The 22,681-nt window shown below is 43.7% G+C and overlaps 1 protein-coding gene across 1 annotated transcript in view; it reads right to left on the bottom strand.

The window, feature by feature from the left end:
- Positions 1–22,681, bottom strand: part of PHKA2 (phosphorylase kinase regulatory subunit alpha 2) — a 779,558-nt gene that overhangs the window by 566,894 nt on the left and 189,983 nt on the right. Inside the window, exons 8-11 of the mRNA XM_078657648.1 lie at positions 21,450–21,548; positions 20,338–20,484; positions 9,652–9,705; positions 9,225–9,347 (exon numbers count right to left, since the gene is read on the bottom strand). Of these exons, the coding sequence (XP_078513774.1) occupies positions 9,225–9,347; positions 9,652–9,705; positions 20,338–20,484; positions 21,450–21,548 (423 nt within the window). The remainder of the gene's footprint in view (positions 1–9,224; positions 9,348–9,651; positions 9,706–20,337; positions 20,485–21,449; positions 21,549–22,681) is intronic.

Genomic DNA, 22,681 nt, shown 5'->3' with positions numbered 1-22,681 from the left:
CCATCTAGTCTCCTGGGTCAAAGGGCAGAGAACACCTGAGTCAATGTGAACATCTTGAAATTCAAATTTTTTAGGAAGTAATTGAGGGCCAATAGGTCTAGGATAGGATGAAGGCCCTTGTCCTTCTTCGGGACCAAAAAGTAGCGGGAATAACAAACACAGCCTACTTCTGGCACCGGAACCCTCTCTATAGCTCCCTTGGCCAAGAGAGTCATGTCTTCCTCCTGAAGCAAAATCAAATGATCCTCCCTCAGCCCACCGTGTAATGGAGGCATGGAGGGAGGGAGTGGTGGTCTTGAAGGGGAGGAAGTAACCCCTTCGGACTATCTGGATGACCCACCTGTCCTATGAAATGTGTTGCCAGTGATGGAGTTGGTGGCGGATCCTGCCACCAACTGGTCACCAATAGTTTAGAAGGCCAAGACTAGGAGGGCTGGAGGCTGAAGCTGCCGTGGGGGAGGTAGTTTGACCTGACCACTGGCCACCCGAACCACAAGTCCGGTACGAGAGGCGCCCTCGGCCATGCAGGGGTTGTCGAACTTATGTGGCCTTGTGGCTGAGATATGGCTGGCACAGCTGAAAGCCCCTTCCATATCCATGAAATGGACTAAAGGCAGACTAGAAAAATGCGGCCACTGAGAGGCCAAGGACTTGGTCGTAGAGTTCTTAAGGTGCTCCAGTGCCTTGTCTGCCTTATCTCCAAAGACACTAGTGCCATCAAAGGGTATGTCCATGAGCAAAGCCTGGACATCCCCCTAAATGCTAGATGTCCTCAGCCAGGCGTAGCATCTAATAGCTATCGCCGATTAAATCGCTCTGCCTGGCAAGTCGGTCATTTCTAACCTACACCTGAGGTCAAACTTTGCTTCATCTCTCCCATCTGACACTGCTTGGTAAAGGATAGCCCAGGCCTCCTCCGGGACCTGTGGCAGCACTTGCGCAACTGTTTCCCACAGAGAGTGGGAATAACATCCCAATAAGTATGTGGTGTTTACCGCCCACAATGCAAGGCTGGCAGAAGAAAACAATTTCTTGCCCCAACTGTCCAGTCCCTTGTATTCCCTGTTCAAGGGAGTGGAAGGGAATGTGCCATGGGACATAGAGAAGCAGTGCCGGGACCATCCTCGCGATCAGGACCATGATATCCGAGGAGGCGAGTGACACAGTGTCACCTGCCAGGCAGCAAGCAGGTTTAGGTATGGTTTCCTCGAAGCCTTCAGAGCCATGGCCCAGTAGTCGGAGCATGACTGTGAGTCGTGGTCACGCTCCAGACACCACAGGCAGACCAAATGGGGATCCGTCACTGACATGGCGCAATGACAGGTGCCGCATGGCTTGAATTCCGAAGTCTTCTTAGAGAACCTTCCTTACACAGCAAAAAGGGGGCGACAAATGTCAAAAGATCTGTCAAAAAGTGACAGAGGGTAGCTCTCTACACAGATCAGCGATTGACTGGTGCGGAACAGACATCAGTGTGCCAAGATAGCGTCTATATAGGTGACGTGGACGTCACTTCAGGCGCAAACGACACCACACGGAGCCGACCAATACCACCTACAAGCGCATAGGGGTATTGCTCAAAGAAAGATTTTCCTGATCTAGTCTGACACCTGAGAAAATCAAAGGTAAGGAATCTGCAGCTAGATATGTCTATCAGATGACTTGTGGATCAAGTCAGTTCCACCACACACGATGATACAGCAATCCTTCCTCTGGGATTAGAAAAGAAAGCCTTCGTCAGGAGCTTTTAATCTATTTGACTCTTCATTCAGTGTTTTCCCTGTGACCATTGCACAAAATTAGTTTTACAGCATATGTAGCACATCTACAGAAGTAGACTACATTTTCTGTTTGATACATCTAAAGAAGTAGACTGAGTTCTCTGTTTGGAGTAATTCGTTTAACATCTCTCATCTCAAGAGACACACCAACATATGTATATGTGTGATGGTTTTATCAACAGACGAGAGTAACAGAGGCTAGACAGTTCATGCATATGGTATTTCACACTTTTATTTTCAGGTAAAACATTACAGAACTCTTTTACACATTGATACATCTTTATTATACTGTATTGTGATAGCCAATTACATAACACAAAGTAACCTATAGGATTATCTGTTCCAGGTTTCCCTCCCTGCAAAACCCTCCCTAATTCCCTTCCTCTCATCTGGCCACTCTGATCCTCTGTGATATTCAGTCAGAGTCAGATGTGCTAGAAGGTGGACCTCTTGAGGGTACGGCACTTGAGAAACATATTAGAAAAAAAAACTAGCTTTGAAACCAAGCCAGTGTCCCAGATGTCATCCCACTTTGGTAGTAGATTTCTCACTGATTGGTTGGTGATCACTGTGGGTATACCTATTTTTTTCTTAGAGGAACATTACAAAAAAAGAATTAAGTCCAAGCCTTGTAGAAAGGAGTACTGTACACTGCTCTGTATTATCCAGTTCCAAAACAGTGTTGATAGGGAGACCGAGGTTAAAGATGGAGTGTAGGTCTGGTTGGGTCTGGTCTGTGTAACTGTCACCATGGTCCAAGCTTGGATAGGTGCAAACACAAACTACTGGGCTAAAACATCTTATTAAGAGTCTTGTTTGAGCATTTTCTGGAAGGTTAGATTATGCAATAAGCAAACAGGAATAGTGAGACTACTCAAATTCCCCGCATCTTCCGAAGGAGAACACATGACCCATTTTGGTCAAATCATAGTGAGCATTAAGTTATTGCTTCAAAGTTATTGCAGCCGATGTAAACAAGTTGACTGCTCTTGATGAGGGGTTGACTGAGAGATGATGGGTCCCGAGTCTTACGGTGGGTATTTCATGAGAATGGAGACTGCCTAGTGGCACCTACTAAAGGGTTGTGGAATTCCTATAGCACACGACGCACAAGCCATATTGTTTGGGGTCAAGGGCAAAAAGTGTATTTTGCCCTTGAGACAAGGAGGACCTGCCCCTTGCAGCACAAACCCCTTTGGCTGTCAGTTTACAGTACTACATTATGGATCAGGAAAGGGCACTGTTTGCAGTTAAGGTAATATTTCAGTCTATAAGTTAATGCTGTTCAAACTTGTATTTATGGTTCATTAATCGAAACCTTTTATTATTAGGGTGAGCGCTCTAAATAAATGTTGTTAGCTCTGACTGCACTACTGACAGTGGTTCCAGTATAAAAATGTGTACACAAGTTTTCAAAGTTTAGAAATATGAGGCTATGCTCACAGTATGCTCTCTGATTTGATGCACATATTTGCACAAGCTTGAAAGCAAGATTAATAATTCTTTACTAAAACAAAAATGTTCATACAAAAATGAAAGCAGGAAAACTTTTTTTTTGCTAAACTACTGTAAAATTTCAGGTACCATTTCTTCGCAGCATCATTTAGTAACGTGTTGATGCATGCTAGTATTTACCAAAAATATTCACAATGGAAAATCTGTGTAACCAGCTTCAATAAGATTATGGGAAACAAAAATAAACAAGCATTGGCAAAGCCAGTAGGACCGAAATTGGTGGTCAATTGGTTTTTAGTTTTGTCAGTGTGTGATTTGTTTTGCCATGGTTTTTGTAAAACCTTATTGGTGTTGGAGCTCTCGGGCCATCACCATTATAACAAACATTGGCAAAAACAAAAATTATTTTGGTCTCAAAAGGCACACACTGCCACAGTAGTTACTGTCATTGAACAAAAATTATTTGTGTGTTGATGTGCTCCTTGTGAAAAAGCAGAATGCCTTCATTCACAGTGAAGCCAGCCGATACAGAGAGAAAGAGAGACAGAATTTAAATAAACGCAAAAGGTTATGGTCAACTCCAGACCAAATTAGGGGCTTAATTATTGAAGAGAGCCTCAACAGTGTACACATGGTATATGTCCTTGCATTAAGTGCAGCTATATAGCTTTTGTAAATTCCCAAGAATTAACAGAAGTAGCACAAGAAAAAGTACTCCTAAAAAATATTAGTGAACTGCATGTGTAGATTTACTCATGCGAAAATCTGAATGTTTGCAATTTCACTTTCTCTCCAACCACTTTTTCCCCACTCTGGTAGAAGGTTTACTTTAAGTCTGCCATTGTCAGGAGTCAATTTCCAACATTTCTCAGTGTTGGAAAAGATTTGAGAAGAGTTGTTGAAAATCCTTAAAATATGCAGTTAGTAGGTTTGCACAGACTCAAAAGGGAATTCTAACCCTGGAACTAATTCTTATCACTACCTTCAGCCCCAGTATGTAGATCTGCGGAAACATGGCAACATAAGGGTATTGCAAGTATTCAAACACTACTATGGTATGAGCCCTGGCATAATCAAAGAGGCTAAATCAGACCTCTTATATAATGAGATTGCTGCAATAATTTGTCGCCGCACTACATGGCACCAAAGGGACAAGTAGATTTATGAAGCAACCTCCCCATGGACAAGTAGATATTTTATTAAATTCCACACCTCTGTACTAGAAAGACATTTTCATAGTTGCAGGGAGCAGGAGTAAGTAGTTAGTGAGTTGAACAGAATATTTGACTAGTCAGTATGACTGTCAGTTGTGGATCTTCGATGGGAGGAAAATGTATATATGCTTCACTACTTTTGCATCTTATCCATGGGCATTATTAAGTCAATCAATCTTTAAACCAGTTAAAACAAAGTTTTGTATTCAAGAACTGGCATGTTTTATGTGAATAATCAGTTGGACAACCACCCTTCCTCTCTTTGTGGGTTGTGGCAGAGAAGAATAGGGGAGAGACTCTGTGTATTAGAGCACCACTTTTCTCTGCACGTCTTGCTTACTGGGCTGCTGATGAGTAATCCTATTTTACAGAGCCACTTTGATCAGCATCTTTCTGTAAGAGAATCACCTCATAAGTAGAATGTGAATGTTGTTTCTGCTTTGTTGGTGTATGTCAGTTTGTGTTCATAGCTTCACATAATTGTGTTCTTGACTTTGGAGCTAGTCATTTAAGTATCTATTACCTTAACATGCTGAGTTGGTAAATACAAAGCTCTTTCAGTTCCAGAAGCTAGTATGTTGTCTTTCCTGGACAATGTGTCTCAAGTATCAATCTGTCTAATATTACTCTTTAGATGCAATGTCTGCATTTGCCTCACAACTTTCATTGCATGCCTAGATAGCTCTTTACAGAACATTCTGGCCCTACTCTGAGAAATTGATAGTGAAAATGAGGAGATGTGAACGTCATAGTTACTGTACATGTGTCATCTTTCCCTTGGAGAGTGGGCAGAATGACTCACCTCATTCCTGCATTTCATGCGATTACTCCATGCCCCCATGTGCTAGTACATCTATTGCGTACAGAAAGGAAAAATTGAAAAACCTATTGGTCACCACCATCGTAGGTAAAACAGAGGGATACAAGGGACTACTGCTTAATGCTCACTCCCTCATTCAACACAGAGTGGAATTTGCGACTCTAATAGAGGACCTGAAACCTGATTGGGTCTTTATTACGGAAACTTGGGCTAATGCAGCCTCAGGACCCGACCTATCAGATGCTTTCCCAGATAATTACTCTATCCAAAGGGCAGATAGGGTTGGGCGCATGGGGTGGGGGGGGAGCTGGCGATTGTTTTTAAATCTCAATTTAAATACATCATTGAGTCAGGATTGAATACCTACTATTGTGAAGCCACTAACTTCAAACGTATTCCCTCAGCCACTTGCACTTTTACTTTTGGAGGGCTATTGATCTACAGATCCCCAGGACCTAGACCACTGTTCCTTCAAGAACCAACACAGCTTTTGGAACCTATTATAGCAGAGAAATCTATGACAATCATGGGGGACTTAAACTACCATCTAGAGGAGAGGGACATCCAAGACTCTAGTGATCTGGTAGAGATGCTTTCTAGCATCGGTCTACTTCAACTAGTAAAGGCTCCAACTCACAAAGCAGGACACACACTGGCTAGAATCTTCTCAAATGATCCAAGAATCACCTGCCAAAACACCATACCTATCTGTTGGTCCGAACACAGTGCAGTGTTGTTTGATTTCTTGCCCCAGCTATAGCTGTTGATCATAGAACCCCTTACCCCCTAATAGTACTAGAAGCTAAAAAGGCATTTCAGCCAAGACCTTAACCAACACCCTAAATAATATTACTTGTATAATTCAAGAGCATGTTAATCGTGTGGGAGAGGCCTTTGCGACATGACTAGAATCCGCAGCTAATGTATTGGCCCCTTTGAAGCCATATGCCGTAAAATATTTCGTCTTCCGGCCCCCTGGTCTAATGACAGACTCAGACTATTAAAACAAGCCTGCCGTCCCTTTGAGTGAGCCTGGAGACTAACCCTAGAAGAACATGAAATAATGTTATACAAATCAAGCATTTTTTTTTTGATAATCAACTTTATTAGCATTTTGAAGGAAAAACAACAAAGAAAATTCATTGGCAGCAGCTCGTAAATCACCGGGTACAGTAGGGTAAAATCAACAGTATACATGGGTGGAATTAAACCAGATCAGTCCAACAACACAATTGCTTGATGATATCCAAAGATGATGTATATATCTGGGTTCACGGCGGAAGCAAATTATACCATTTCCCCCATATTCTAGAGAACCGCTCTGGAGAACCCCGAGACTCACCGCACCAGTCCACCCCCTCCTCCATCCCCCCACCGTGGGAGCTGATTCTCGTAGCCAGTGACGTGCTATGTCCCGCTTGGCCACAGCCACCGCCTTCCCTAGCAGGCGCTTATCTGATCTGTTGCCATCCAGGCCATCAAAGATACCCAGCAACAATCGCAGCGGGTCATGAGGGACCTCCCAGCCCAGAGCCCGTGAGAGCTCTCTCTCCACTCCCCTCCAAAACCTCGTGAGCCCCGGGCATGTCCACACCATGTGGTTGAAGTCGGCCGGGGATTGCCTACACCTGGGGCAGTCCGGGGAGGATCTCAAGCGGGCCCGGAATAGCCTCTCTGGGGTGAGGTAGGACGTGTGTAGGTAATATGTCTGCACCAGCCGCAACTTGGAGGACGTGGTCAGGGTACGTGAAGCCATCAGTGCACAAATCAAGCATTAAGGAATATAAACGTGCACTAGTGGAAGAAAAATCCAAATACTGCACATACAAAATTGAAATCTCATTGTGCAAAAAAGAGTTATTTAAGATAGTACAACAGCTCTCATCCTCCCAACTCACAGCAGAACCAGAGAACTTGCAAGCATTCTGCTGCCATTTTCTTTCAATCAAAAAGCATGGGTAATTATACAGGTTATGATTTATAGTTTGGATCTTACACCAAAACACCGGTATCCAGCAGGCTCACTGAGGGTGCGCCTCTGAAAGCCCTGTAGCGAGACAGAGGTCTCTCAAAATTCTCTGATCTCTTGCACATTCTGGATGCACAATTTCTTTTGAGAACGCACGCTGGTTCACCTATGGAGGCTTGTCATCCAGCAGTTCTCCATATAACAGCAAACACTATAGTAGAACCCCTTTGCAAACTCATGAATAATGTTATTCTATCCGGAATTTATCTGCATAGTTGGAAACAAGCCATCATTAAGCCACTCCTAAAAAACCTAACCTAGATCCAGGGGACTGCAAGAACTACCGTCCTATATCTTTGCTTCCAGTTCCAGCTAAAATCTTGGAGCTGCATCTCAATAAGTAGCTAATGGAAACGGCAGAACAACAATCATTGCTTAATGATTCTCAGTTTGGATTCAGGAAACATCACAGGATGGAAACGGCATTAATATCAGTCACTGATTACATCAGGGGTACCATGGATGAAGGACAGCGGGTAGTGCTGATTTTCTTGGATCTGTCAGCAGCATTTGACACCATCTCACCCATTTTGCTGCAGGACAGACTCCAGAGTCTTGGTGTTTCTCATCAAGCACTAGCCCTTCTGTCCTCATTCTTAACAGGGAGATCCCAAAGGGTAAAACTTTAATCTTTGCACTCAGGCTCCTTTGTTCTACCCTGTGGAGTACCGCAGGGATCGTCTTTGAGCACCACTCTTTCTAATCTTTACGTGGTACCCCTGGCAACCTTGATTCACTAATTTGGACTGGCGATAGTGTCATATGCAGATAACACACAGATTATGGTTAACATCGCTAAAGGTCCATGCTCAACGGCAGAAAATATTCTCGGATACATGACTAACGTAGCAGAATGGATATCTGCTAACTTTCTGAAACTCAATGGGGAGAAAACTGAAGTGATGATATTCGGATCAGGGACATCAAAGTGGAACAGCAAGTGCTGGCCTCAATCCTTAGGATGCTGTCCTGTCCAGAGCAATAAGGCTAAGAACCTTGGAGTTCTGATGAACACAGAACTCAACTTTAATATCCAAATAAACCATACCCTCTCTAGGTCCTCCTGGCTCATAAGGATGTTAAAAAAATCTTCCCTCTTATCCAACGACCAGCACGAATAAAGGGAGCCCTGGTCTTAGTAATGTCTAGACTCGATAACTGCAACTCACTATAGTTGGCCGCCAATAACAGTATACAGTATAAACTCCAGGTGCTACAGAATGCACTGGCAAGACTTCCCAGGCAACAATCTGCCAGGAAGGGACTAGAATCCCTGCACTGGCTCCCAATCGAAAAACACATTAGCTTCAAATAACTCTGTATGGTACACAAGTCCCTGCACCTTCCTTACCCATCAAAATTAAAAATAATGTTCAAATGGCACTCCCCCAGTAGACCTCTGCGATCCTCGCTCCAAATGCAACTGGTGGTACCAAGAGGAATTGGGTGAACAGAGCTTTCTCGGTGGCAGCAAGTAGACTTTGGAACTCCCTTCCCCTTGCTCTTACATCTATCCCTCTTCTGTTTCCATTCAGAAAGGCTCTTAAGACCTGGCTTTTCTCGGCCTAGCATTTATCTGGATTTCTTTTTCTTTTTTTCCCATCCCTCTTCTGGACGGTAGGACGATAGGGCTCCAGACCCTTGATGCCTTAGTGTGAGTGTTGCGCTTTACAAATTACAAATCAGACCAATCCCAATGAGTTGTGAATAACATAACAGTTCAAGGTACTCCAACTCATTTCCCATAGTAATTCCAAATAAAACAATCATCAATAATAGGCATTCCAGAATATTCATTAGTTTGAGGATGTCTGCTGGGGTTCTGAGACTTGTTGTGACATCATATGTTGGATGTCCCCATAATACATAAGGCATTTTCTATCCTCACACTTTCTATCCGAACAATACATGTCCTATATCTTTACCTGCACTTGGTCCCCATTGAACACGCCATCAATTATGAGGTAGGTCCAGAAAATCGGCCATTCGCATTCTATGTTTTCAAACAACTTTAGTTCAGCAGGATCATAGTGCAGCCTCCTTGGGTCCTGAAATGAACAAACTGTCTTTTAGAAATTGAAAAATGTAAAGGGTTTCAAAACTCATAAGGCTTCTGAAGAATGAAGGTAGAATATATACATTTTCAGGGCTTTGCGTCACGCTGTAAAACTAACAAGTTATTAAAGAGAACCATGGAAAAAATGTATTATTGTTGAAAATTCAGTCTTCGCTACAGAAATGCAGGTTTACATTTTATACTGCACACTACACATTGCGTGAAATCTTTGCACTGGTTTGTTAATATATCTAAATTATACAGAAAACAAAATATTTAGTGAAATTCTGTACAACCTCTCTTGGTGTCTTGTAGCCATCTCGGAGGAAACGACAACAACCGTAGCGCCCCTGCAGAATGAGATAAAATAAATAAATTCCATAGTTGCTTTGATTTCATCTGTGCTCCATCTTTCATTTTTTTTACTGCATCATTTGACTGTGTTGTCTGACACTGAGGGCAGCCATCAAATGACACTGATACATCCCTTCTAAATGCCTCACAGACACGGAAGAGAAAAATCAGCAAAAACACATCATGACTTGAACATTAGCTGTGGGTTTATGTCTGGGTCTTCACAAGCACATGCAGTTATGACAGTTTCACCTGTAACATTTTACCAAGCATTCCCTGTTTCCATGTTTATCTCAAATTTATGGCAATCAGTCATGCGCTTACCTATTCCTTAAGTACAATTCCTACTACATTCCTTCTCTTCTAAGAACAACCGAAAATCTACAAACACCATAGCAAGACTTCTAAATATGGGTAACTACAACATGTATGTCTACAATACTTCCAGGACTCACGTGGGTCTTTCAAGAACAATACTTCACAAATAAGCTCATTGAATTCTCAACAGAAAATGCACAGTGTTCACGCCCTTCTCTTTCTCAAAGTGATTAAACAAAAACCTAACAATCCCCAGTGCTCATGGGAAAACTACGATAGCCAAAGGAAAATCCCCCTGAGCACTATCAAACAAGGTGAAAGCTCAAAATTGTCTAAATTAAATCACATACTCTTCTGACCATTAAATAGCGCTAGTCAACTTTCAATCACTGGTGCAATCTCTTCCAAAAAATATCCATTCTCCATTTTCAAACGATTTTCAACAGCACTGCCAATTACTGTAGGGAGAAAGTAGATCAAATTAGGACTGACACTGAGATAAATAAACGTTTCACCTGCTCGCTACCCATTCCAGACACTCACTTGTTTGTTCAGAATTCCAGCTGAGGGCCATCAAAACTATTTTTGAGACGCCTACATTGTTAAACCTAGCTTGTCACCTCTCTTAAATCAAGTCTTGTCACGTGCCTGTTCAAAAAAGTAGTTTTTGTCACTTCAGGACTGCAGAATCTAAGACCAAGATCCCTGTTTCTTGGCAAACGAATCAAAAATGTATGGCAAGCCAACAACAGACTTGTATCGTCACCTTGATGGTCCCTATGAATCAGGTTTTAGACTGAAGTGCAGTTTGCAGATAGCTAAGCTCAACGTTTTGGAAAAAGTCCTTCATATTGTAAGCGATGGGAAAGTCAGACTGTAGTCCTTGATCTGGTTGACGACAGGACCTTACCTTCCACCTTATCTGACAGAATACGTTTCTGTGGAGAGGTGCAGGAGGGGGTTTCCACTTCTATTAGCAACAGATACCAAATGTTGGTGCGCAATTCTGCAAGGGCATTTGTGTTTCCCTCTCACAAGAAGCCTTGCAAGTCTCAGTCAAGTCTCCTATGCTCCAAAACTTCAAAGTGAAACTACAGCAGGGAGATAACCTACCCTCACCCCCAAAGCTGCATGAGGAGGGCTGGGCTTTCTGAGCAGTTTACGAACTACTCGAATATTTCAAAACTGCTTCTGAAGGACTTCTTGTAAAACTGATATTTGATAAGGCAAACAGAGTTGTAAATCCAACATTGTGAGGGGAGGGATCTGGCTTGGTGGCACTTTGCAATTTGAGGAGGGAAATTATTCTCCATCATTCTGACACTTCTCAAGCCCTCACTACAGGACACCAGTACAACAGTTTGCAGCAACCTGGTACAGGCGGATGTATGACGTTACAACGCATACTTTTACATCGCATGCCTTTACAACGCGGTTTTTACATCACATACCTTTACAACGCATAGCGCTTTGGGGTGCTGGATAGAGAATAGTTTAATTTACTATTCCAACTCCAGTCCTCGTGGACACTAGGGAAGGTGTTGGACAGTAACTTAAACTTATTCCCTATCCTAGAGCGCCCGCCCAGCGCAATGCGTTGTAATGGTTTGCGTTGTAAAAGTTGCGTCGTAAAGGCACTGCGTGGTAAAAGTTGCGTTGTAAATGATGTTTCCCGGTACAGGCACAATAAAGCACCGATGTACCCTCTAAACCTGCTACAACAACATGACAGCCAAACATTTTACACCTCCAAAATACATCTAGGCATTTATGCAATGACATCCCCATTGTGCAGCCACAAGCTGGATGTGTTGCTATTCACACCCTATTATCCACTGCACAGCATCTACAGGTATGGCTAAAGCCATGCTGGCTTCTAAATGAGCCATTCTTCCCTTTTAAATAGTGATACTTCAAGGATAAATACTTTCAAGTGCTTCTGTTAGTGTTGTGAACCCCGCCCCCCCCCCGCCCCCTCCATACGGGAACCATTGCATTGTTTACAACGCAGGGATTACATCGAAATGCCATTACATTGCGGTTTTTACAACGCAAGTCGTTACAACGACTTGCGCTGGATGGCGCTCTAGGACAAGGAATAGTATAATTTACTATCCAACACCTTCTCTACTGTACGTAGACTTGGGTTGGAAAAGTAATTTATACTACTCCTAAGTCCTGCGCCCCCCAAGGCAAGTCGTTGTAACGACTCGAGATGTAATGTACCGCGTTGTAAATGTATGCGTTGTAACGTCATACATCTCTCAATATATGGCATTCAAAACAGCAAAAAATATTTTGAAAATGAAGTCAAAAGTAAATATACAGTCCATCCTAAAATGTATCACATGCCTTACTGATTTCTGATATTACAATATCACTGGGTGCTGGATTCACCACATCAGCAAAGTATGTCTTCATTTGCTGAATGCTGCTTCTATGCAATTGCCCCACTCAGCTCCTGTTACTAATACTGACCCTAATTTCTAATAATTTGTCCAGGAAGCTCCTCAGTACGGCAGGGTGAGCAGCCTTTTGGCACTCCCGGCACAAATAATTTTGCTGCGGAAGCGCTTCCTGCCCACTACTAAATAGCACGTGCTTTGGCTCTTTTATTAGGTCTCGCCTAGGCATCGCATGCACTGTTTTTTTGAGACATGCTGTATTCAGAATATGAATAAGGTCTTGGAGGACCGCACAACATTTTAATTGGTTCCTCTTTCTGTCCTCAGGAAATGCCTGTTTTGTTTTGGTGGATATGCTGAGTAGTCTCTTTTTGGACTTTCGTACTCTCCCATGAGTACTGCCCCTGTTACATGTGTTCTTACTCATCAGGCTATGCAGTGAGCTTCAAAAGCCTGCCTCTGGTTGTTAAGTGCTCTGTTTACTAAGCTTGGGCAGCTTTATTTGCCCTGCCTTCACGTAATCTCCCTGTGCCGTCACCCCCACCACATTACCCCTCCCACAACACTGCCTGCCCACCCACACCATCCCACTGACATTGCTGCTTTTTTTTGTTCAATATAAATTATGATTCTCATACTTTAATATCCCTGTGCCCTCTCTTCCCACCCCCTCATCACTCCCACAATACTACTTGCCACCCCCACCACCCCTCCAAGATCGCTGTGATCGATGCTTTTTTATCATTTAAATGAATACATTTATATAGCAGGAGAAGGGGTGAATAAGTGATTTGCCTAAATTCCCAAGATGTTGAGCCAACGCCAAGACTCGAACACGGATCCCCAGCTCCCAAATCGGCAGCTCCAACCGCTGCGCCACATCCTCTCACTCTGGGGATCCATGTTGGAGTCTCCTCCCTTGACACAACAGTGCCTGCAAATTGCCTCAAAGATGCGGCTGTTATGTCAGGGGGCTTGCGCGGCCGAATTCCTATTATTAGCATGACGCTCGCTGTTTTTTTTTAATTATAATTCTTTTTATTAAAACAAAGCATCAGATAAAAGATCACAGTACAGAAGAGTCATGCCATAATCAATACAACACCTTCGAGGGTATAGGAAACCAGGATACAAACATGTCAAAAACTTTACAGGGAGGGGGGTACATCGAAGACAGCGTCCTTAGGGGGTACACAGATCTCTCCTCTGTATTTATTCCAAGGTCCCCATACTGAAACCCACTTTCGAGGGCAGCCTCTTGCCACAAAAACAGTCTTCTCCCGGAACATACTCCAATCTAAGTTATTTTTCCAACTCTCAAGGGTGGGAGGCTGTTCGGATCCCAACTGCTGGGCAATATTTCTTTTTGCAAACAATACTTAACGTGGCCCACTGTGTCTGCGCAGGGTTAAGGTCCGTGGGTTCCCATATATTAAGGAGGCATCTCCTCGCCTCAGGTAGCAAGGAGACCCCCAAGACCTTGTGTATTGTATTGTGAATCCTAAGCCAGTACTCAGTGATATATCGACACTCCCAGATGATATGGAAGAAAGTCCCCACCAAACCACACTTCCTTCTGCACAATCCAGAATCAAACAACCCCATCTGTACAAGGCGGGCCCCGTGACATAAACCCTGTGTAGTATTTTTTACGCCCAAATACTAATCTAGCCGCAACCGTGCAGGAATGGTAACCACTTTTGGAGAGGACACAGCGGATTGCCAGTCCTCATCATCCAGCTCTATTCCGTCTCGCACCCCCTTATCCCTTAACTCCTTAAGTAGATCAGCCCTGTGATTAATTAGTTTCTTGTAGATCAGGGAGATCGTTTTTTCGGGGAGGTGGCCATCCAAAATTCTATCCTCAAGAGGCGTGGCCTCCGGCAGATCCGTGTCCACAGGCAGGGCCGCCTGTAATGAGTGCCGAATTTGGGCATAGCGGAAATACTCTGATCTCTCCAGCTCAAATTCAGACTGCATCTCCTCAAATGACTTAATCTTCCCCTTATCCCAAATATCCTTGATGGTGGAGATCCCTATCAGATCCCACTTATCAAACCCTCTGGTATTCCAAAGCTTACCCAGCCTCTCCGAAGCAAAAAGCGGGGTAGCCAGCGTCAGTTTGTCCCTCCATCCTAAGGAACTCGTGGCATCGTGCCAGATCCGCACTGCGTGCTTAGTTGGATCTGTCAAGTCCTGGAATATATCGCCCTGTTATAGCTACCTCCGGGAAGGAGCCATTTATCCATAGCGTAGCGAGGATCGGCAGCAGGGTCATAAGTCCCATGGTTGATCGCGGCCAGCTGAGTAGCCCAATAATACCGTTTAATATCTGGTAGGGCAATGCCTCCGTCATACCAGGGGAGCATCAGCTTGGCTAGAGCGATACGGGGTCTGCCTTCCCATAAAAGACTACGCTGCAACCCTTCCAACTCATGGAAATAACTGGCCGTAACTACATCTAGGGTTTTCTGAAGGGCGTAAAGGTAACGAGGCAGAGACATCATTTTAAAAAGGGCTGCTCGCCCCAACAAGGAGAGTGGGAGTTTCCTCCAATTAGCGATGTCACTCTTAAGTCTCTGCAAAGGGGAAAGGAGATTATTGGTGTACCTGATCGCTGGGTCAAGAGAAATGAAAATCCCCAAATATTTAAACCGGACCATATTAATTTGAATGGGACAGTTCTGCGGAGGGACCGGGGGCTCTCCTTTAAGAACAAATAACAGAGATTTCCCCCAATTAATGGAAAGCCCGGAATTCTTACCGAAGGAGGCTAGGACGTCGCACACAACAATAAGGGACTTACGAGGAGAGGTTAAATAAAGCAGGATATCATCCGCATACAAGGAGATTTGGTCCTCCCAATCAGGGGACCACCACATGCCACGGATAGACGGCTCTCAGCGCAACCAAGCCGCCAGGGGCTCCAGAGCCAAAGAGAAAAGAAGGGGAGAGAGAGGGCAGCCCTGCCGAGTGCCCCGACCAAGACTAAAGGGCGCCGAGACCCGATTGTTAACGACTATTTGGGCGAGTGGTTCAGTGTACAGTAAGCGCACCCAGCCAATAAAGTCAGGGCCAAATCCAAATTTAGTCAGGACCGCCCACAGATAGGACCATTCTACGGTATCAAAAGCCATGGTTGCATCAAGTGATGAAATTACAGCTGGCTCCTGCAGAGTATGGGCTCTGGCTATCACGCCATGTAACCTGCGTAAATTCAGGGCTGTATTTCTAGGGGAAATAAAGCCCGATTGGTCTGGGTGGATCAGTCCAGCTAACTACTTTCACCAGCCTATTCTAGAGAAGCTTGGCCAGAATTTTGGGTTCAGCATTCAATAAAGAAATAGGCCTATAAGAAGCACAGCTAGTCTTGGGTTTACCCTCCTTGTGGATCACCACCACCGACGCAACTCTCTGATCACTGGGACAGATCCCTTTTTCCCGGGCCTCAACAAACATACCTTTACGGTAAGGAGCCAGTTTATCAGGTCTAAGTTTATAAAGTTCAATTGGGAGCCCATTGGGTCCCAGTGCCTTACCAGAGCTCAAGGAGCGAACAGCTTGGGCTATTTCATCAGTTGTTAAGGAACTATCCATACAATCATGGTCCTCGCCAGACAGACAGACGAGGGAGCTGTATATCACGAAGCAACAAATGGGAGTCCTCCTCCGAACTATCTGAGACCGAGGTATATACAGTTTGAAAGTATGCCGCAAAGCTGTCAACGATACTTTGTGGATCCGTAATCGACGCCCCCCCATCTGTTACAAGCTCCGGGACGACACTGTCAGCCCTGTCCTTTTTGTCCAACCAAGCCTTATCCCCGAGGTCGTAAAGCCTGCCCTGCTGCTCCCTACCGAGAGCCCTCGCACTATCAGTGACCAGTAATTTATAATCATACTGCTTAAGGCTCAAAAGATGTCATTTAGCCTGTGTTACCTCCTGTTCCAGTCCCCCTTCAAGATGACCAATTTCAATCTCTGCATCTAAAACCTCTATTACTTTCCTTTTTTATTCCCGCTATTAGTGACAGTGCCTGACCCCTGATGACGTTTTAAAGGCTTCCCAGAGAGACATAGAGGAGTACACCGAACCTTCATTGTCCATAAAATAGTCTTCTAGAGCCTTAATAAGGTCCTTGCGAAGCTTGGGGTTACGTTGATACCCAGGGTTGATGGGGGGCTTGCCTACCTGTCGTCCCCGAGGTGATTCAAAGCCGAAACCAAAGCGGAGGATGATCTGAAATACCCCATGCGAGATGAGCAGCTTCAGCGACACAAGACGCCTGAGCCGCTGGAACCAAGCAATAATCTAGACGAGAGAGGCTGCCATGGGCACCGGAGTAATACGTGTATTGCCTCTGCTCAGGATGAAGTAATCTCCAGCCGTTCACTAAGTCCATTGCATCAATAAAGTTGGGCAACCATCGCTGAGCACTCCCCATATCCCGCGGGGAATGTCTATCCATTGTTCCAGAAACCACTGCGTTGAAGTCTCCCCCAGGATCAAGAGCCCAACCGGCAGTCCGAGCAGAAGCTTTCCCAAGTCAGCAAATTAAGTGGACTGCATACCCGGGGGAATGTAAACAGACAAGAGGGTGAGAGCATGCCCTTCCCAACGACCTGTAATACCCACATATCTGCCCCTATCATCTTCCCACACGGAATCTATTACCAAAGGGAGCGCCTTCCTAGTCCGGATGCCCACCCCCCTAGAACCAGACGTGAATCCCGCATGGGCCACCAACTTGTATCCCATTCTGTGCATCGCCTTACATGAATTACCAACTAGATGCGTCTCTTGAAGCAAAACCACATCAGAAGCCTGGCGTTTAAGATACTACACTTAATTTTGTCCCACAACCCATTCACATTCCAACTCAAAACCTTTAGGTCCCTACCCCCCATCATCATGCGTAAAAAGGAAGTGACAATCCTCTGACTGCTGCATGCTAACCAAATACAATGTGCTGATGCCATCAACAATCCCCACAACTGGTGAAACCACCTGAAACAAACCCCCCCCGATACTGAACCCACCACCCCCCACCCTGCACCCCTGCCTGTAGCTTGCGCTCATCCCCAACTAGCAGTGTGCCTGTCGCCCAAATACTAATCTACACTAACTAAAAGTAGTGAATGGAAGGAGGGCCCGAGAGACCCGCCCACCTTCCCCCCATCCTCGCCGCTACTTCTTCAATACAGGCTGGGCCCCAGTAATTTAGTCTGACATACCAAATCAGGAGAGTTATTGAGCGCTCGCTGTTTTAACAGCAGGCTTCACGTTTGATTATTTAAATGACTGCTTTTTATACTCAATCTTCCTGTGCCATCTCTCCCTACACCCTCACCCTCCCACAACACTGCCTGACCCCCACCGCCTCTTCAAGATCACTGTGATTGCTGTTTTTTAGTTTAAAAAAATGTAAATGAATACATTTATATAGCACAGGCGAGAATAAGTGATTTGCCAAAATTCACAGGATGTTGAGCTGAGGCTCAAACACGGATTCCCAGCTCCTGAGTCTGCAGCTCTCACAGCGGCACCACATCCTCTCACTCTACACAAATGGCTAATATTCTTCCCATTTGTGTGGGGAAAAACACCCCAGGCAGATTGTGTACATTTGGGTCACATTTTCCCTTGTGTACGCAATACTGTAAAATGGGCAGTGCAAGCAGTGGATGTGCAATTTTATGCAAGCGCCTAGGCTCTGGGCAGACACGGATTTCAAATCAGGGCCATCATTCATTCATAGCGCGAACGCGCTACCTACGACGGCCCTGAGTCATGACTAATGACCTAGACCCCAGTGCAAAGAAGGCTTCCAGTGCTCTCACCTCTGACATGATTTCTGATAGCTTGTCTGGTAGGGGATAAGGTGATGGTGCCCAGGATTTGCAGTAAAGGGGAGAACAGAGCAAGTGTCTGTCCATCCTTCATGGGATGATTTATAAGGGGGGATAGAAGTTAAAACATAAGGTCTCTTCTGGCTGCGGAGGGAACTAGGTTGAAGGCAGTAAGTGATATGTGTAACAGCTCGCAATGTAACTTAAAAAATCAAAAATGTCACAAGGTCTATTGCGTGATTTTAAAGCAGCAGTTCCCCTGCTGAAAATCCAGACCACTCAAAAAAACTGCACACTCGAAACGACATAATTACACTTCACCCCACATAATTACACTCCACATATATCCACTCAGCTCCAAAACACATAATTACACTCAACAAAATTCAACCTCGAAACGTGCCCTCACCATGCCACACAATTCCACACAATGCCACACCACACACTTCAACACCACACAATTGCATACCACATAACATAATTACTCCATACCACATAATTACACTCCACATAAATCTACTCCATGAAATACAGCAACACTCCACATCAATATATTCCACACCATGCACATAATTCCACTCAACATAATTTCACTCAATGCCATACAATTCCAAACAACACAATTCAACTCCACAAAATTCCATTCCATCCCACAAAGTTCCAATACACAACACATTATTCCACTACACACCACAAACATTCAATCTACACCACACCATTCCACACCACGCCACATTATTCCACGCAATACATACCACTCCACAACACACAATACCACTACAAATAGGTCCACTACACTTAATACCACATAATTACTATCCACATAATTTCAATTCACATGCACGCACTGATCCAGCATTTCTCATACTAGTTCATTACGTCTTTCAGCACTATTTCTTTACCATAGCTTTTTGAAAAACTACAAAACACAAACAGACACTCTCCCCCTCTTCTTTCGGTGTTTTCTGTGTACACAAGTGCAGCCTCTTTATGCATCTATAAACTTCTCCCCCCCCTTCATTTTATCTCACACACTCTTTCTACTGCTCTATCTAGAGTTCATTCACCACTTCATACACAAACTACCTCTCACTCTCAATCTTACTTTCTATTTTATACAGCTCTCACCCCTATTTATTGACCATAGCACATATTTCCATTACAAAAATACACTACACACCACACAATTCCACAACTAACAACTCCAATTCAAACCACATAATTCCACTACAAACAACATACATCCACTACAACAAAAAAATAATGAAAAAAACGTAATTTGCAACGCAAATAGCTCTAACTTTCACAAATGCAACACAGATTGCACTGCAAATGCTTTTTGTAACTTGATGCCCCCCACCTGGATATACTGAGTGTGGGAACAATGGATAATTTGTCCAGTAAATTTTCTTCGGCAATCGAGCTGGTAAAACGGAATCCAGAAATAGTTTTCTTGCCCCACACCACGACCCTCAGCAATGGAACTGGGGAGGCATGTTATGCTCTCCAGTGACAAACTTCACTCACACTTGCCCACCCTTGCCACTATCCTCCCTCCTTCCCCAGTCCAACAGCCCCTGTTCACATTAAGCACTTGCTCAGGCCATATGTTATAAGTGAGAAAAGGGAAAAGAGTTCAGAATTACACCCGGTGAAACAAGACACCGCATAGTTAGTCCCTATTCAGTGGTAATCCCACATACTGGCAGGATGTCATAATACTGTACTGTTTTTACAAGTGAGGATTTACCACCCTGCCATTACCATACAGCTCATAACTGGGGTCTTAGTGGTGGCACCATAGAGCCACTGCTTTACCTCCACTTATCAAATCGCAGGCCCTTTTTCTCATGTACAGCACAAAGGTTTGTCACTCTGTCACATTTCTGTTTCAAAGTAAACAATGTTAGGAACATTATTTGTATTAAATTATTTAATTATACTTTTGTTAAATGCACGTTTTAACATGCTTTACTAGCCAGCTGAGATTTCACATTTGTTTACTAGAACCATGCTATCATCTATTTCACTATGAATCAGTAATTAGGCTCTTACTTGTAGTTTTGTGATGATCTCATTTTTGGTCACATTAACCAAATTCATGTCTTCAACTGCAAATGCCGGGTATGAAATAACAGAAAGAAGTCCTGCATCAATCTCTTTGGAGGTGGAAGCCCTCGGCAACATGGAGTAGAGAATTGACTATTAAAAACAAACCACTAACATTAGTTCAAACAGAAACCACACACAAAAGCTACAACACAACATGAAGGCAGTCCGTGCCAGTGGCATGAAGAATGAAGAAGTAAAAGCATACTATTTGACTTTTAAAACAATGTAAACAAATAGCTAGTAAAGGACTATATGCTATTCAATATTTGGTTTTACAAAAACGCCTGTACACCGAGATTATATGAGGCTGTAAGAACACGCACCTGTAATCATCTGGACAAAGCTGGTGAGCCAAAATATATCAGCTCAATACAATTGCTCTGATCCTGATACAAATACCAACAAAATACTTGATAAGTTCATCTGTTTTCTTATGTTCCACTTAAATTGATTTTCTGCTTGCCGCCTTTAGAAAAGTGGATATAACTGAATGATGATTCCAGGCACCGGGCACAACATTACCTCTGTGCAAGTGGTTTTAAACTACCAGAAATTTCTGATATCGATACTCACAGATAGATTACTGATCGAAAAATTAAATGGAAGTACTGCATTGGTAACAGATTTCAACTTTTACTATGAAAAGTTAAATGTAAGGTTTTTTCACATAAGCAGCCATACAGTTTTGTTAGTAAACTATATAAATAAAACCAACATATTCAGAAAGCAGTTTCATATCTCTCCCAATGGCATACAGTATATTTCCCTTTTAGATATCCCACAAAGGAATGCCTCTATCAAGGGACAGCTTGGTACTACCTAACTCCCCCATGGTCTTTTTCCCTATAAAGGTTTATGTTCAACTATACAAAACGTTTCTTTTGCTTCTGCTCAAGAAACCCAAAAACTTTAAAGAGAGTTGCTTTAGCTGTTACTGCTTCAGTAAGAAGAGTAAAAAAGCAGTTGAAAATACATCTCCTAAAAGCAAGTGCTGTAAACACTTGCCAGTCCCCTGAAGCCCCTTCGGTTGTGTGGTCATTTTTCGCCTTCTGTACCTGGCAGTGTTCCACTTCATCGGGAAGGACATGAATAACTGACTTGGGTCCGCCATGAGCTCCAAAGAGATCCAGCTCATCGATAGCTTCAAGGGCTGCCTAAAAAAGAGACAATTCGGTTGAAATATTTTGTTAGAAAAAGCACCTTTTAGTGAAACCTTAACAAAACCACCACAATGTTAAGAACTAAATGCATTGTAGTATAGTGAAGAGCGGTGTGTCTAGGTTCTTTGAAAAACGCAGACCAGGATGCCAGCGTGCAGTGAATGTTAGAACGACGAGTGCTGTTTCACTTTAACAAAATTGAAAGTTTGAAACTAGCAACTTTGGATTTTGAACAATCGTGTTTCTATCCAGATTGAAAAGGCTGTAATAGTTGAAACGAGTCTCTGGGGGAAAAAAGTCAATAAAGTTCACAGCCCCACCACTTCTTGAGAGACAGGACTCTTTTTTCATCGGAAAAGTGTGTGTGTGTGTGTGTGTGTGTGTGTGTGTGTGTGTGCGTGTGCGCGTGTGCGTGTGTGTGTCCCTTTTTATTTTTTTTCTTTACTTTTCAATAGTTGTTAATGCTTACATTTCCTTAGTAAAGGGCAGGGAGCTGTGGGTATGACTTCTCTGTGATGTGCTTCGTGCTGAATACTGGACACTCGCAGAGCACTCAGCTCATGATTACACGTGGAGCCGCTCTCACTGTACAGCGGCTCACAGCCCGGTGGACACCTGCATAGAGGGCTTGAGCGTTATAGGGGATACAGGGAAGCCCTTTTGGACTTTATTTCATCCCAGGCGCAATCGTCCGGCCACTTTGAACCTTTGATCTTAAACATCTTTAACCACATGGACTGGATCGTTGCTTGCTTCTCCCCATGTAGTACTTACTCGTATTTGATGACTTCTGGGAACTGTAGTTCATTTTGCTCTGCAGGGTGTACATGGACATGTGATCTGGGGCAAGGAGCACTCTGACCAATAGGAGTGAAGCAAGCTATTCAAAGGAGCGAGTGGAGCAGCATCCTGTTGTTTTAGTGGCATCCAGCGAAGGCTGTAAAGCCGAAATGCATAATGCCCTTACTTTCCATTAAGTGGTTTTTCCTGGATTCCCCTGGGCTTCATACTTGATTGGAGGAGTCTTTTGGTGATATATATATATATATATTATATATATATATATTATATATATATATATATATATATATATAATTATCTACTGGCGGTCGCCAGTAGATAGTTAT

Source organism: Lissotriton helveticus, chromosome 8, assembly GCF_964261635.1.
Source record: "Lissotriton helveticus chromosome 8, aLisHel1.1, whole genome shotgun sequence".
NCBI classification, from domain to species: domain Eukaryota; kingdom Metazoa; phylum Chordata; class Amphibia; order Caudata; family Salamandridae; genus Lissotriton; species Lissotriton helveticus.
This window is presented reverse-complemented; position numbering and strand designations above follow the sequence as displayed.